The 16,668-nt window shown below is 48.4% G+C and overlaps 6 protein-coding genes and 2 non-coding genes across 8 annotated transcripts; 5 read left to right on the top strand and 3 right to left on the bottom strand.

Moving 5' to 3' along the window:
* Positions 1-1,530: 1,530 nt before the first annotated feature.
* Positions 1,531-4,836, top strand: LRG1 (Lrg1p; the record flags this gene model as incomplete). The annotated part of the gene is made up of 1 exon (XM_018856487.1): positions 1,531-4,836. The coding sequence occupies one exon, from the start codon at positions 1,531-1,533 to the stop codon at positions 4,834-4,836; it is 3,306 nt and encodes a 1,101-aa protein (XP_018714227.1).
* A 241-nt stretch (positions 4,837-5,077) lies between these two features.
* Positions 5,078-5,338, top strand: METBIDRAFT_34644 (uncharacterized protein; the record flags this gene model as incomplete). The annotated part of the gene is made up of 1 exon (XM_018856506.1): positions 5,078-5,338. One exon carries the CDS (start codon positions 5,078-5,080, stop codon positions 5,336-5,338), a length of 261 nt encoding a protein of 86 aa, XP_018714226.1.
* Positions 5,339-5,393: 55 nt separating this feature from the next.
* On the bottom strand, positions 5,394-7,125 carry METBIDRAFT_112188 (uncharacterized protein). Its single transcript, XM_018853934.1, has one exon. The coding sequence runs from the start codon at positions 6,958-6,960 to the stop codon at positions 5,449-5,451; it is 1,512 nt and encodes a 503-aa protein (XP_018714225.1). The 5' UTR covers positions 6,961-7,125; the 3' UTR covers positions 5,394-5,448.
* Positions 7,126-10,080: 2,955 nt separating this feature from the next.
* Positions 10,081-10,152, top strand: METBIDRAFT_t57. The gene has a single exon. It is a non-coding gene; the product is annotated as a tRNA-Thr (tRNA).
* An 18-nt stretch (positions 10,153-10,170) lies between these two features.
* METBIDRAFT_t58 lies at positions 10,171-10,241 on the top strand. Its single transcript has one exon. It is a non-coding gene; the product is annotated as a tRNA-Gly (tRNA).
* Positions 10,242-10,560: 319 nt separating this feature from the next.
* Positions 10,561-11,451, top strand: NIF3 (Nif3p; the record flags this gene model as incomplete). The annotated part of the gene is made up of 2 exons (XM_018858574.1): positions 10,561-10,609; positions 10,658-11,451. The coding sequence occupies 2 exons, from the start codon at positions 10,561-10,563 to the stop codon at positions 11,449-11,451; spliced, it is 843 nt and encodes a 280-aa protein (XP_018714224.1).
* Positions 11,452-12,486: 1,035 nt separating this feature from the next.
* Positions 12,487-14,259, bottom strand: METBIDRAFT_16523 (nucleotide diphosphatase/phosphodiesterase; the record flags this gene model as incomplete). Its single annotated transcript, XM_018854654.1, has 1 exon — positions 12,487-14,259. A coding segment is annotated over one exon (1,773 nt), but the record flags the coding sequence as incomplete, so codon positions are not given.
* Positions 14,260-15,332: 1,073 nt separating this feature from the next.
* On the bottom strand, positions 15,333-16,169 carry MMS21 (SUMO ligase; the record flags this gene model as incomplete). The annotated part of the gene is made up of 1 exon (XM_018856667.1): positions 15,333-16,169. The coding sequence occupies one exon, from the start codon at positions 16,167-16,169 to the stop codon at positions 15,333-15,335; it is 837 nt and encodes a 278-aa protein (XP_018714222.1).
* Between the last annotated feature and the right edge of the window lie 499 nt (positions 16,170-16,668).

Raw genomic sequence — 16,668 nt, 5'->3', positions numbered from 1 at the left:
GGCACATCCAAATAGGCCCGTCCAAATAGGCCCCTCCAAATAGGCCCCTCCAAATAGGCCCCCTCAAAAAGGCCCGTCCCAATAGGCCCCGGCCGCCGTCCGCCGTCTTTTTTTCCCGGGCCCGCCTGGCCCAACCCACGCAAAAAGTTTTCTCGCTGGCCCCGGTTTTTTTACCCGCTCCACGCACCGGGTCTCAGCACTCTGTTTTTGTTTGAGCCCCCGTGCTCACCTCGTGCCAACAGCGGCTCTGCCACCTGGAAAACACACCGACGCAAACCATCCAAAAACTCCTGGCACCACCCAAAACACTCGAGGCACCACCCAAAAAATACCTGGCACCACCCACAAAAACACCTGGAAACTCCCGCCAAAATACCTGGAAACTCCCGCAAAAACACCCGCGCATTCCACCCCTCCCGCCAATCTTCCCAGTGTCTCAATCCCCCAATCCCACAAAGCCCACAGATCCCACAAACCCTAGAAATCGGTCTCGCTGCCGCAGCCCCTGCCTAGGTCCAACACGCACCCGCCGGGCACGCCGCTTTTAGCCACGGCTCGTATCCTCCTTCTGGGTCCTGGCTGCCACAAAAAAACACACAAAACACACAAACACACAAACACAACAAAAACACACAACAACACGCGCCCGGCCCGACCCCCACTTCTCGTCACTCCTTTCCCTCCGCCCGGCCGACTTCCGCCGCGCCCAAAACACAAACCCACATGGCCGACCAGCCGCCTGCCCTGCCACACGCCAAGGCGCCGCCGGCCAGCCCCAAGCGCTTTTTGCGGGCGTTCAACGCGCCGCCGTTCCGCCCCCAGCCGCTGACACAAACACGCGAGGTCCGCCCCGGGGGCCCGGCCGCTCCCGATCTCCCCCGGGACCCGTCGCCGTCGCTCTCGCCGCTGTTCAAGTTCCATTCGCGCAGCCGTAGCCACGACCTTGTGCACGCGGCACGGCCGCTGCCGGCGGCCCCAGCCTGGACCCAGCTCATCCCGCCGCTCCCGGCCACGCCGCGCCGCCGCACCAGCAACCGCCACACCATCGCCATTTCGCCGGAAGAAATGGCGTCTTTCCCGCTGGGTCTGCCGAAAAACGCGTCCCAACACGCCGGCCTGCCGAAACCAGTGCCCCCGATGCCCCAACGACCGCCGCCTCGCGCGTACTCGTCCACCAATCTGCTGACGCCGCTGCTGGCCGACACCGTGGCGCCGTTTTCCCGGCCGGGGGGGCCGCCGGGCCCGCGGGTGCCTCCTGCCGCGGCCCAAAAGACCCACAAGACCCACAGCTCGCGCCCGCCGCAGACGCCGCCGCCGCACTTCGCAGCGTACGCGCCTGGCGTGCCGGCGGCCGCTTCGCCGCGTGATCCGCGGCCGGATTCGGGCCCGCGCACGCCAGACGGGCCGTCTTTGGCCCCGGCGCCGCCTGCGTTGGTCGCCCAGGCCTCGCTGCGCGCCGTCACGGTGGTGCCGCCTCCTGGTCTGGGCCCAATCGTGCGGTCTCTGGGTGACCAGCAGGGCCCACAGCCCATGCCACCAGCTCAGTCCACGCCTGCCACTCAGTCCACGCCTGCCACTCAGTCCACGCGTGCCACGCCGCCACAGGCGCAGCAGCACCAGCAGAGATCGCGGCCTTCCATAAAAAAACGCAAGACCTGCAGCCTGTGCCACCAGGCTATCAACGGCCAGTTCGTGCGGGCGCTCAACAACGCGTACCACGTCGAATGCTTCAAGTGCCACGAGTGCGGCGCGCTTTGCCTGGCCAAGTTCTTCCCCCACGAGGTCCTCACGGCCCAGGGCACGGCCGTCCAGGTGCCGCTTTGTGAGTATGACTACTTCAAGAAGTTGAGTCTCATCTGTCATTCCTGCGATAGCGCCTTGCGGGGTCCGTACATCACCGCGCTAGGGAACAAGTACCACTTGGAGCACTTCAAATGCCATGCCTGCGGCAAGGTCTTTGAGTCCGACGAGAGCTACTACGAACACGACAACAGCGTCTACTGCCATTTCCACTACTCGCAGCTCTACGCCACCAAATGCGAGGGCTGTCATTCTTCGATCGTCAAGCAGTTTGTCGAGCTCTTCAAGAGCGGGAAGGTCCAGCAGTGGCATCCGGAGTGCTACATGGTGTTCAAGTTCTGGAACGTGAGCGTTACCATGGAATCGGTGGGCCTACCGGAAAACTTCGCTCTTGACGCCGCCGCCCTCGCCAACATCACTGTACAAGACTTGGTCATGTCAGAGCAGAAAATCGAGACTGCAGTTATGAACTGCTGGGTTGTCTTGTCCGGCTTCGAGGAAACCTCGGCTTCGTGCATCTCCGAAATGCTTCTCTCCGCATGTGCGGGCAAACGCCTGACCGGACTATTGACCACAGGAAAGTTGGTGCTCTATTTGGAAGTCTTGTTCCAGGCATTGGACCATGTGCAGAACATGTGCTTGGAATGCAAGCCTGACAGTGTGTCGCTAAGCGACTCCAAAACAGCGCTCTTGGACGAAGTGTACTCCGTGGATGCGTTCGACAAATTCCAGGCGCTTCGAAAGGAGCCCAGAAATATTTCGGGCAAGCTCATGAGCTACTTGGCCATTCTAAGAAAATCACACAAGATTGCTGAATCCGGCAGTCTCTCCTCTGAACTCCTTGCCGTGATTACTGGATGTGCGCACTACTTGAAGCTCTTGATCAGAATTGGTTTAAACAATGCCCTCGCCCTAAACAAGCTCCGCGGCGACACAAAAGCGTTGGACGGGTTCTTGGGCCTAGTGAAAAATTACGAGGAAGTCGACTTGGCCTCAAAGGCTGAAGGTGACGGGAAAAGATCTTTTGCCGCCCGTTTCTCTGTGCCTCACAACTCAACTGATGCATGCCGCTCGTGTTCCAAAAGCATCGAAAAGTCGTGCATTATGTTTGCAGAGTTCAGATGGCATCACAAGTGTTTCGAGTGCTCAGGCTGTCACCGGAAACCATCAAATGAATTCAGAGTCGAGTCATTCTTATACAGTCTGAACAACAAGATAGCATGCTCCGATTGCGCAATGTCGGATACTGCGTCGGGCATGGGTTACACGTCTGGATTTATCAAGGTATCAGATCTCTCCCAGCTAGTCTACCTATTGAAAATCGCCCTTTCCAGATCCAAGGTCGCTATAAAGAAAGACAGTATAATTGCGTCGGGGTCGGTGGACTACCTCAAGCCTGCCTCTGATATGTCCCATATCCTGGAGGAACCCTCAGAAACAGAAACAACATACTTGAAAACGCTCGATGAAGTCACCACCTTGAGGCAAAAAAGAGAAAGTCAGAAACTCGGTAACTCAGTCAAGCAAAGTGCCAGAAAGTCAGTCATTTTAGGTGCTCCAGAAGCTGCGACGGCGAGGGCCGACAACACCTCGAGTGATGCTGAAGACAGATTACCTGTTGAAAGACAAGGAAGCTCCTCAAGTTCTATGTCCTTTACAACCCTGCGCCGCGATTCTGACTACTTTGACTCTCACAACAGCCCAATCAGAATCCGTGACGAGCCACCTCAAACTATGACAGGGATTAGCTTGGGCCGCACTTCGGATCTCTTGAAGAATGAGAAGTCTTTGACTTTGGACGATATTCCTAGAATCGTTGCTGCAGAACAAGCAAGAGAACAACGGCCCAACGCGTTTAAACACCACAATTCCCTATACCAGAAGAACAATCTGCAGATAAGGTCAGTTAGCAATACCAAGTTCTCGAATGAGCTTTCCCAAAAACCTCTTAGTTCTGAGGAAAGAGCACAAGACAAACACAAGTATTTCTCGGAATTGACACCGCAAGAACACACAATCATGCGCCACATTGCCATTGAGGCCTTGTTAAGCATAAGTAATCAGTTCGCTCGCGAAGAGCTCTTGGCGCATGCCCAGGTTAAGAAGTCAAATACATTCTGGGACAAATTCAAGTTCGGGGGCGACAAAAGCAAGTCTATGAACGTGTTCGGTCTGGATTTGGAAGAAGTGGCCAAGAAATATGGCGTGGACACTAGCTTAGGTGTCGGTCCTTCACAATTACGAATCCCCATGCTAATGGAGGATATCATTCTCGCCCTTCGACAAAAAGATGTTTCTGTCAAGGGTATATTTCGATTGAACGGAAACATCAAGAACCTTCGTGAATTAACGGAGCAAATAAATGCCGCACCTTTGAAATCCCCGAATTATGGGAACTACTCTGCCGTGCAACTCGCTGCATTGATGAAGAAATGGCTCAGAGAACTACCTAATCCGCTTCTAACGTTCAATTTGTATGATGTGTGGATCTCTTCGAGAAGGGCGGAGAATCCGGCAAAAGCAAAGAGAGTGTTACAGCTTTCATACTGCTTGCTTCCGCGAAGCCACCGGAATCTTCTTGAAGTTCTTCTCTACTTTTTCAGTTGGGTGGCTTCGTTTGCAGAGATTGATGAGGAAACAGGTTCAAAAATGGACACGCACAATTTGGCTACGGTTCTTGCGCCCAATATCCTCCTTTCCAAAGCAGCAAGCGGGGACAATGGTGAAAATCAATCCAGCGATGCACACTTTCTCGGTATTGAGGTCGTGAACCTGTTGATCGAGATCCATGAAGACCTCGCCCTCATTCCCAATGATTTATGGGAATTCTACATTAAGTGCGAGTTCAATTTATTGCCCAAGACAGAATCTCTTCCTTCCAAGGAGATTCAGAGCAAAATAAGCAAGGTTGCCAAAGAAAATCCTGACTTCTTCCTAAAGTTCATGAGAAATAATAGCTACACCGAGCCCAGATACCCAAACACAATCAAGAGCGGACAGACCAAAGTGCATGCTGCTGAAAAGCAGAACCGATAATGGTGGTGGGACGTACGTAATTAGTTATCTCAATAAAAAGAATCAAACAATAAGCCCCTGAGAGAGTATGTCACGCCTGGAGAAAAAACATCAAGTAATTCAACCCAACCTGTTGCACCCACAGCGCCACCCAACCGTGATGTACTGTATATAGGTGGCAATGACCACCAACTTCACGCTCATTGAAAGATCTTATCGAAAAAATCTACCACTCACACGAACTCAAGAAATACACAAAACAATGCTGTTGACTGCCAACGAACTCAAGGATATAATTTCCGAGCGCCTTGAAGCCCCGCTTGTGCAAGTTGAGGACATGTCTGGAGGATGTGGCCAGGCGTTTGCCGTGATCATCGTGACGCCGAAGTTCCAAGGAAAAAACAAGCTCATGAGACATCGCATGGTTAACACGGCGTTAAAAACAGAAATTGCATCAATCCATGCATTCACTCAGAAGGGCTTCACGCCCGAGGAATGGAAGGCCCAAGGAGGGACCATTTAGACGGAGACACCGGACCAGGAAAAATCAGTGTGCGACGGCAAGGGCACGTGACCACCAGGGGACATGCTATGCAAAAAGTCTATCATTATTCAGGTCTATAAACCGCAGCATCACGACGAGGGCGGGAGCTTTGGTATGTACTTCGAGCGCACGACAGTCCAGAACACCAAGAGACCCAAGTAGAGAAGCGCGACGGTGGTTGGAAAGAAACGGAGCCCCAAGTCGCTGGCTTCAGCGATAAGGCCGACCAAAAACGGCACCGCGGCGGCACCGCCGCCTCCGAATGCGCAGATGAAGCCGACACCACTGGCGTGGAATTTTACCGGCAAGACGCGGATGGCAGCAACGATGTTGGTGGGGAATATGGGCCCGACAAAAAGCCCCAGGAAGAGTACGATGGGGAACAAGGGCCACGTATAGGGCGTAAGTACCACTATGCAGAACATGACGTGGCCTAGGAGCGAAAGCGCCATGTAGCACCAGTTTGCGTTGAACTCGTTGCGGAAGTAGTGGGCGGTAACAAAGCCCAAGAATATGCGGCCCAACGTGAGCCCCATCCAAAAGGTCGTGGCCATGTACGACAGCAGCTTGTACGAGAGACCATTTATGCGGGTGAGGAAGGTGACAAGCCAGGTGCCGAAGGCCGACTCCGCGCCCACGTAGATGAACATGAGAAGCGAAAACAGCCACACCTGTTTTGAGCCGAGCGCCACCGACAATGGCACCAGGTCTGCGGCAAATTCTTTGGGTTCTGGCGGGTCTGCAGAAGCTGCCAAGTCCTCGAGACCGGAAGCCTCGGTGGTGGACGTGTCTAGACTCTCAATGTCAGACACCTCATCCCACGAAACCTCGCGCGCCTTGCGTGCCTCGTTCATCAATACCATGAAGCGGTACTTGGCCGGGGTCTCGTGGCGGAACACCACCCCAAAGTACACCGTGCATACGGCAGCGATGCTGCTGAGCACCAAGTAGTAGTCGTTCCAGGCCCACGGGTTGGTTTCCTTTTCAAGGAGCCGCGTCACGAGCGGCGGCGAAATCATGCACCCGATGCCGTAGCAGCCGTGGAGAATGCCCAAGAGCTGGTTCAGGTCGACGAGATTGCTCATCCAGCCGTTGAAGCTGGCGTCCAAGGACCCGAAGCCGAGCCCCGAGATAAAGTACGCGGCCACGAAAACCGAGTACGGCGGCCGCTGGTGGATCACGAGATATGCGAGCGCCATGCTGAGGGCCCCGAGAACCCCGACGCCCCGCACACCCAAGCGCCGGTGGCAGAGCTCGGTCGCGAGCGCCATGACAAAGTACCCCGCGGTCTGCGCGAGGAAAATGAACCCGGTGCGCATGTCATCCATTTCGTAGTAATCCTCGAGCACCGGGATCACCGTGCCGATGGTCTGGTCCGCAAGCCCAAACAACACAAAGTTGCAGAAGCCGGCGAGAACCTGCAACCGCAAAAGCACGCTGTTGCGCCAGTCGAGCGAGTCCACTGCTACGTCGCAACCCTCGAACTCCACCGAATACGAGTCCGCGACCGAGCGCTGCGCGAGGCGCCCGAAATCCGCGGCCTCGGTTTGTTTTGTGTTGCCAAGAAAGGGCGCGCCCACGTCCTCAAGTTCAATGTCCATGATGGTTGTATAAAAAAAGGGGGTTTGGCCCGCGCTTGTTTTTACCTTGATTCTAGCGATACGTTCCCACGCCTATTTGTAGAGGTGGGTTGTGTCCTTGATTTTCTCTTTGAGAAGCCTCAACCAGTCTTTTCTTCCCAGCGTATGGCAACAGCTTTATTGCTTGTATATTTTTCTGAAGTATAGCAACGGCTGTTCTTGCGAGTGTGTTTTCGTCAAGAAAAAAAGTGGTGTTGGCGCTGAAGATGCAAACGGATGCCACGGATTTTTTAAGGCATCTCACGGTATGGTGTATTGCTGTTTCTCGTGTACGGCTGTCAGGGTGCGTATCTACGCGAAATTGAGAGGTTGCGATGCCGAAGTAGATCGTTGAGATTTCTGATCGGTTGAGTTTCTTCGACATATCAGTTTTTTAGTAGATTTGTCTGATCCGCGTCTATCAAAAATACATTTTGGGACGTATTGCCCATCTTGAGAAACGGAAAACCATCTGGCTTCCCGGATCTCGGAGAACATGCTGAAAACCATATGGTGGCAGATCTCTCATAGATGCCGTGAGAATGCAGGAAACCAATACGTGTTAATACTTTGGGCAGCTCATTTTGCTCATAATCCAGTTATTGTTCCTAGTTTTCGGGCCACCTTATAGTCACGCGGGCCAAATACAACTAGCTCCTGGATTTTAGAGCACGACGGAAAATTATCATGGCAACATTCAATAAAAAGTATAGAGGACACACGATGAAGCTTTCATGGTGCAGCATCAAGCCATGACCGCTATGGTCTGCAAAGCTCGAAATGTTCACATTCAACGAGGGTCAGGTGGATGTAGAGATCATAGCTGTATTCCATTGTAACATTCTGCCTCACCATGCGAGCTTCTATCAACATTGGCGTTCTTGTGAAAGTGTGATTAGAGTCCCTGAAAATCATAGGCCAAGTGTTTGAAATTTCTGGCGAAAATATCTTTCATCCTTCGAAGTGTGTGTCTATTCCTGCCTCTGTCTTATGCCTTACCAGGTTTCCCAAATAGGGGTCAACATGACCAGCATTAGACATTGCTGTATCTTTGACACGTGTCTCCAATATTAAATGCGACCATAAGAACGTGATGATGAATCAAAAAGCCACTGTAAGTAGATAAAGATTAGGACGGCCCCGCTGATTCATGGAAAAATATGAGTGTGGTCATTTATTCAGGTATCATACCTTACTAGTCTAAGCCAATAGTCACTAGTCAACTAAGAAGCAAAACAAAGGTTGGCAGTGCCCCCGAAATTGCGCATTGATATGATTCGCCGATACAAAATACCATGTCATAATGCCAAGTAGGGGCATTTCGCATACACTACATCAGAACAAGCCAACTTCAAAGAGGTGAATTAATAAAGTTATACGCCTAGTGTATCTTTCGAAAGAAAACTGTATCATTTTGTCTAAATCTGACTTGTCTTTTTTTGCCATGGAAAATTTCAAAATATATGAGGAATTGGTGCGAAAATAAAAATGCAAAGGTACTGTTTTTTGCCGGGCGAAACACTATAGTGGTTTATGAATTGCCTTTCGAAGAATCTGGCATTTTTTTCTTTGCTTTTCTTTTTGTACCTTTTTTAGAATTAAAAAGTAAGAACCATATCGTCGTCAACAAAGTATGAGCTTAAAAAAGTCTAAAAAATGAGAATTGAAAGATGTGACCCACATTGAGACCCGTGGATAAGTCTAACTTCTCTAGTTCCCGATGCTTGACTTCAAAAATCACGAACACAACTTTTGTCGGTCTAAGGACCGTCTTTCAAAAAGAACTGACGTAAATAATTTTGCCAGTCATACACAATCTTCAATAACCTCAAATAAATTCAATCCACCGGTAAATTGCGCTTTTAAAACTCCAATGGTTCGAAAATTTAGTCATTCTTGCTAGGCCCTTGAAAGGTTTATACTCAAAGCGTTACTAGTTTTAGTGTATTTTCATTTTGGCCTTGTCAGGAGCATTGAACTGGGGTACAAGAAGCCAAGGTCTTCTTCGAGACAAAGAGAACATAGTTTTAAGTTGAATCGAATCGAATGTTGTCCAATTGTGTGTCTTATACAAGCTCTTTATTGGAAAACAAAGAGAGAGCGCGTACCGTCAACAAAGGAAGAATGGGAATGTATCTAAAAGCTGAAGGCAATATATAAATTCGTTTTTGATTTTACCACACCAGATCATGTGTCTCCTATTAGAACATGTTCTTCACCTTAATCTGTCCACATCTAACCCACCACCTAATACTATTACTATTATTTGAGAAAACTTTACACGTCAAGATCGCTTTTGCAAGTGTAGCAACAGCAATGTAGGAGCATATACACCAATAGCCAAAGAATTCCACAATAGACGAGAGCAGATGCCATACCATCTCAGGTGGCTACGGGCTAGCTAGCTTTCAAGATCTCATCAAATGGTACCCGACATAAGCCTTTGGCTACAACCGCAGAGAGTGTACTTTTCTTAGTAATTCGGGCGACTAGCTGAAATAATTTATGTTTTGTATGTCTTTCTGCTTTCTTGGTGAGATTCACCTAATTCAAGGAACGAAAATACAAATTTTATATGGGAATCTTCAAAAAGCGCTCAAATACATATCTACTGTCGATAATCGGTCCCCCTTCTGTTATTCACTGCTTGAATGTTTTTTTCTTTCGCGAGCTTATGTTTACATATTGAGATTTATGTCGTCGATTCTCACAATAAGTCTCCTATATTAGTTGCGTCAACTCAGCTGGTTGGAAGAGAATTGAGGAGCTCATTTCCTTTTTCTTCCCCTTGACTTTTTTTTTGGTAGATTCATCTGATTAAAGGGGCAAAACTATATAACGAATATATATAAAAAACCTTTAAACAGCTCCCAGCTACGTACCAAGTGTCGTAGCTCGGCCCGTCCCCTTCCGTTAGTCACGGCCTGGACAGTCCTCATGGCACGTACCTGGCAGCAGCTTTAATCGAGCCGGATTTGAATAAATATGAAGTAAACCACTCAGAATAAGGCTTTGAAGAAGATAAATGAACATGTATCAGTGCAATCCAGATAGTAGACTTTGCAGAAAATAAAGTGTCCAGATTAGGAATATTCAACAGTTGCCTCCTTAGCTTAGTGGTAGAGCGTTGCACTTGTAATGCAAAGGTCGCTAGTTCAATTCTGGCAGGGGGCAGCCTTTCCAATTTTCAAAGCGCAAGTGGTTTAGTGGTAAAATCCAACGTTGCCATCGTTGGGCCCCCGGTTCGATTCCGGGCTTGCGCATTATTTTTGGACTCACGGGTCATTCAAGACATAAGTCAGGTGTCTGCGTTAAGTGAGCACATCCAAGCTTATGAGGAAACAGATGGCGACTTCTCTGCGTAAAGTAGATAGATGGCTGGTGTGACATCAAACCAAAATCGCAAGATGTATAAATTATCTTCATGACTAGCGATGTTTTGCCTCGGTGACTGGACTTTGAAGATTAGAAAGACTTTTGATTCACGTATTCGAACAAAACCACTCCAGTAAATCCTGTATACAATGGAAAGATCGATAAATGGATTCGGAGCTCAGCTTGAGTTGTCTTCCATTAGCAAACATGCCCTCCCCCACGTCGAGTAAAACAATCGCAAGAGTAACAAACGCTAGTATGTTAACGACCAAATAAAACTATAATATTCAGAACTAACGATTAGTCCAGAAATTGTACCCGTTGCACCTAGCAGACAAATCATGGGACAACACCGGCTTATTGGTAGACTCTTCTTCCGAGACAGCTCCTGAAAGCGAAGAAAAATGTAAGATACTTTTGACCATTGACTTGACACAATCAGTGGCAAGCGAAGCTGTCAAAAATAATAGCAATGTTGTGATTGCCTACCACCCATTTATTTTCCGGGGATTGAAGTCCATTACGCCTAAGGACCCCCAACAGAAATCTTTGCTTAGACTAATTCAAAACAACATTAGCGTGTATTCTCCACACACTGCCGTTGATAGTGCGAAAGGAGGTGTTAACGATTTCTTGGCGGACGGTATCTCTGGTTCTTTCAAGGAAAGCACAAGAGAGGTGATCCTCCCCGATTCGAAAGAAGAGGGCTGCGGTATGGGAAGATTAGTGACGCTTGCACAAAGCGCACCACTTAGCGAGCTCGTGAATAATGTGAAGTCGTCTTTGAATTTGACGCATGTGCAAGTAGCCACTGCAAGGAAGAGCGATCTGACGCAGGCCATACGTACAATTGCCATCTGTGCGGGCTCGGGTGGGTCGGTATTCAAGGGCACACATGCAGACTTGTATTTTACCGGCGAGTTGTCTCATCATGAAGCACTCTATTTCACAGAGACGGGGTCTTCAGTAGTGGCCTGCAACCACACCAACACAGAGAGAGCTTTTTTGAGAGTTTTGAAATCTCAGTTGGAGAAAGAACTCCCAGAAGCGGAAATCGAGGTGAGTCAGGTTGACAGAGACCCTTTCGAGACATGGTAAATAGTTGCATGGAAGGTAGTTGGAAATGACTGTATGGGAGAAGTTCTAGTTATAATTTAGACGAAAAACATGCCGCGTTTTACTTAAAAATCAATGGTGGCCGTGTTTGGGCTTAAGAATCGGATTCTTTTTTCTGGACATTTCATGCGGTGCTGATCAATTGGATGCATTCAATAATGCAGGCAAGCCAAGTTCTCGCTTTCAATGAGTTGTTCTTTCGTTCACGGCATTTCACAGTTTGGTGTGTGATTAGAGGGACACAAGAGAAAAGTGATGTGCACTGTACTATTCTCCTTTATCTGAAGTCTTCAAGAGGGACGTGGGATTGGGTGCATGAATCACATTTTTGGTCTGAAGGAAGTCAAGAAACCATAGATATTGTATAATTAGCTATAAGTACTATGGACATATATGGGTATAAATTGTATTTCAACGTATTAGCTGCTGGTTTCAGACGAAGCACAGGTTGAGCCAGTGTTGAATGCTCAAGTGGAATGTGCTTGAAAGTACCGGGGTGACGTACAAACCCAGTTTCGTTGCAATAATTTGAGCCTCAGAGAACCTTCCGAGGTATATCTGAATACGAGTGCATGAGTAAGTTCGCTAATGCTTTCAGTCTTCCTCCTATTCCTAGGATTGACTGACTTGCTTGCCCAATGGAATAATTTGAGGCAAACCAAATCTCTGGCTCCGAGAACGTCGGCTCCTGGATTTGTCAATCATTCAAGTACCGCCATCAAACCACGATTCAGCATAATCAATAGCATTGTCAAAAGCATCTTCCAAGCTTTCATCGAGATTATCAATGGTGTCGCCTACACTGCCCAAAAGGTTGCCAAAGAAGCCATTTTTGTGGCCTGTTTCAGTGCTCTGCGCAGATGAGGTCAGCATTTCAGATTGAATGAAATCACTAGGTCCTGGCAACGACAAGGATTCGGGTAATGGCGTAGATGATGCAAATGATTCTAGTGACGAGTACACGTCCCCGTAATTGTCCTCTACTGCGTCAGCTAGCGCCTGGTCCAGAGAAAGACGCCACAACTGGTCGTAAGTGGCGTTTCGGACAATGTGTTCCACTTCATATGGCAAATCTGGAAACACCAAATTATCAGACCAGTCATCAGGTAAGGAGTTTTCTGTGGATATCGAGAAACCCTTTCCGGAAACTGTTCCGTTGTTCACACCAGGCGTGATTTGCAAAGTCTCACATACAATGTTATACACATTGACATTGGTGAAAGGCAAGACTTTCTTGTTTTCAGAAAGCTTCTGCTCGAAGTAAGGGCCCTGGCCCAAGAAGATCGCCCGCATTAGCAAATGCGTATTGTTATAGCCATGCACACCCTTGGGGTAGTAGTCGTTGTTGTTCTCTGCGAACTTTGCTCGGGTGGTGACGGAATAGCCTACGTTTGGCACTATCCAGATTGGGGCAAGGCGGTAGTTGAACTTATGGTCGGTCAAGTTGCCACCAAACTGCCATTCCGGAGGGATTTCTTCCACACGGTACAAATTGAAATTATCCTGGGTGTCTGGGGTCGCAGAATCAAGGTTTGCTTTGATTTCCAGGTATATTTCATCGACAGAGTGTTCCGGCCGGGGCCTTAAGCCGAACAACGGCCAGCCATCGATGTGCTCGATTTTAGTGATTTCGACCACATCATCCAAGAAAAGAAGCCGATCGTTTGAGGTGGGCGCCATGCCGTGATCACTCACTACAATGACATTGACGATGTCCTGAAGATTTCGCTGGGCCAACTTGTCCTGTGTGAGCTGTACAAACTCGTCCACATAGCGCAAGGCGCCGGTCAACTCCGGCCCGCTGATCCCGAACTTGTGTCCAAACTGGTCAATTGTCGGTACATATGCGAGAATAAGTTCTGGCCTCCGGCTCAAATCGTCGATGTCAAGCCACGAAAAAATACGATCCGCTTTGGCCGCAAGCGGCTCCGAACCATTATACTTGTCAATATAGGTAGGCCCATTATCGCCAACACCTGGAACCTCACTTCCTGGCCACATGTGGATGGCTGAACGCACGCCTTGTTTTGCAGCGGTGGTCCAAACGGGTTCACCGCCCTGCCAGAACTGCGGGTCGAGCCCCAAGTCCGGGTTTGTATTGATGAACTGCTTTTTTAAGAGCGGGTCGTAGAAGGTGTTGCCCACAATACCGTGGTCCGCGGGATAGAGACCCGTGACCAAGGTCCAATGATTAGGAAACGTCAGCGAGGGAAACGATGGCACCATGTGCGGGGCTCCATATCCATCCACAAGCATCCTGTGAAGTGTGGGCGTGTTTTCCGCGTTGATGTAGTGCGGATGAAATCCGTCCAAAGATATAAGAAGTGTGGTGGGATGGAAGACATGCGTTGAGTTGGAGAGAAGAATCTTTTGCAGTGGCAGTTCGGCGGGCATTAGCCCGTCTTTCTTCAAGAAAAGGAACGCAAACACAAAAACAAGCCCGCATGCAAAGCACAAGATTGTCTTGTTGAGTTTCCGCTCTAGCCTGGTGATCTGATACTTCCTTAGATCGGACATGGAGTCGTTCCCCGCGGCGGCATCGTCATCATCGATGTTGAAGAAATCAATGTCACTGTTATTTTCCGAGGGCTCATACAAACCCGTTCGATCGTTTGGCTTGAAAAAATTCTGGATTCTGCGGAGAATGCCGGGGGTATTAGATGCCTGGCCCTGGTTCGCATAGTCCAGTAGATCCATGAACTTGTACAGGTTTGTGCCCGGATTTTCGATTGGGAACGTGTCATCATCGGGCTCATCGAGATCTAGAACAGGCACGTCAACCTTGTGCGGAGTGTTGGGATATTGCAGCATTTTGTGGAATGGCTAGGATGATTCAGCTCGTTGTGAAGGGATTGTTTAATATCTAATACGCAAGGGTATTTTTATGCAAGACAACGCGCACTCACCTCGTGGTTTAACGGACAATAGCGAGTTTCAAAAAGCTTTCATCTCTTGACTCAAAAATTGCAAAAAATTAGAAATTGCAAACATTAGAACTTAATTTGTTTCGAAGAAAGAAAATGCTTTTTGGGTAGGATATGAGGTGTTCGACAGTGTGGAGATGCGGAGTGTGGCCTCACTAGTACCTTCTCTGTGTGTCGATTTCCTTTTCTGCTAGCTCTTTAAATCTTTAACAGACGATTTTTTTGTTTAAGCTTTCTGCATTAGTAGACGTTCTCAATGCCGTTTTTTTTTCCGCTCATGATCCTTCGGATGAATAGGATTCCACGCTTGTCCATATGAGACGGATTTCTGGTTTCAAACCCCTAGGCTTGTTTCTAAGGTCCAGAATCTTCGTAAAGTTCGGCTTCATTCTTCAGATCCCAAGAGGTAAGGATTGTAGTGCAAGAGTATTTGGAAATTTGTGGCGAATGTAGTCCAATTATTCGATATCATGACTGAAAGCTCAGTCTTCGAGTGTTGCCAATTTTACTTCAGCTTTGTCCACCAAGACGGCACAATTTTGGAGTTTTTTGGGTAAAGGCTGTATTTATTTCTCAGCCGTGAATCACTCCATTCTAAATCGAATCTTTGCACACCCACAACATCCAGGTTTCCATGAATCAAAATAGAGCATCTGTAGACAAGAGCATCGTCATGATCAGCAATTCTCCCCTGCTTATATTGAACGAATTTGCGAATCATACGAAAGCCGACCTGGGAAGCCTCCTTGGCGTATTTACAAAAGCATGCAATTTCGACTCATGGCGTCTGTTACCCCCTTGAACCGATAATTCACAGAGTCATTGATCACCTATAGCTGCATCAAGACCAAAAAGTAACTTTCCTCGAAAACCATAGACTTCAGGTGAACATAGAATGGGATGCACGAGAAAAAAACACCCAAGAGCTTGAGCTGTCGCTCAAATTCTGACTCTCTGCTCTCTCTTTTTTGCCCTGGCCTGGAATACCTTGATCCTCAAGGCCATGAGCCTATCATCCTTCAAGTCCCGTGCAGTTAAATCGGCCTGGCAGCCTGTGATTGGGCACTTGATCTTGGAGTTATGCTCTAGCTGCTGTCGGATATACTTACTTTCGAACACATGTTGACAGCGCAGCGAGATCACAGGCTCGGAGAAGTAGTCCATCGAAAGCGGATCCTTTAGGGACACTTTGCCACCAGAAACAGCCAACTCTTCGTCCGTGGATTCATCTGGAAGCGGGTATTCGGGGTTTTCGATGACGAAAAGCGCGTTTTTCAAAAACTGGTAGACGGAGTCAGCATGTAAGGTTTGTGTAAACGCGTCATCCGAACCCAGGGTGTTGTCGAGCGTCAAGGCTACGGAATCTGCAAAGTTCTCCTTGTCCATGTTACGATAGAAATCAAGGTTTTCGAGGCTCAAGTCCGGCTCATTTCGCCTACTCTCTATAATGTTTCGTTGTGTTGACTTGAAACTGTCCTGGTAATTCAGGAGCTTGTGTTTCAGCATGAGAAGATCGGCATAGTTTTGTCTCTGGGCGCCGAGGAATTTCGTGGCGTTTTCGTCCTGGAATAAGTGCACATTACTAGTCATATATTTGAGGAACCGGTCGACGCTATTCCTCACCGTTACGAGCTGTTCATCTATTTGTTTAACATACAGATGTGGCGCAAAATCCGTTGTCATTTTGAGCGACAGATGTACCGGGTAATAAGACGGTAAATCCGTGTTGAAGTCGGGAAGCGGTGCCACAGCATTGGGCTCTGGGGATTCCGACATCGTGAGAGAAAATCAACGGTGATATATAATAATAGGATTTCACGTACTTACTCCGATTGATTCGCATCAATTCTGATGAGCGCGTCGCGCATGTTGAAAAGTGCGTCACGTGCAGCCTGTAATTTATTTACTGTTCAATAGAGAGTATGAGCTGGAGGACATCATGTCTGCTTCAAATTGTCTTTTGATGTATTCAGGCAGGATTAGGAGAAGACTGGAATGGAGTTGACCCCATGCTCTGTAATCCGGAGTGACTTAATTGTTATACTTTGGAACGTGTTTCACTACTCGATCTCACCTGTTGCTCCATGCTGAGAATATCATGTAAAAGAATTGCTGGAAGTGCTTTAGTTGAGATTTCAAAACACTACTATTAAGGCCAAAGGCAGCCTCTTCCGATGTACAAACAAAGAAAAAGCTATTTTATGTCCCTTTGCTCCATTAATCAAATGAATCTACCAAAAAAAAAAAAAAAAAAAAAAAAAAAAAAAGGGCACAA

The sequence above is a fragment of the Metschnikowia bicuspidata genome (genome assembly GCF_001664035.1).
Source record: "Metschnikowia bicuspidata var. bicuspidata NRRL YB-4993 chromosome Unknown METBIscaffold_1, whole genome shotgun sequence".
Taxonomy (NCBI): domain Eukaryota; kingdom Fungi; phylum Ascomycota; class Pichiomycetes; order Serinales; family Metschnikowiaceae; genus Metschnikowia; species Metschnikowia bicuspidata.
Note: the sequence above shows the minus strand (reverse complement) of the source record. Positions and strands in the feature narration are given on the sequence as shown.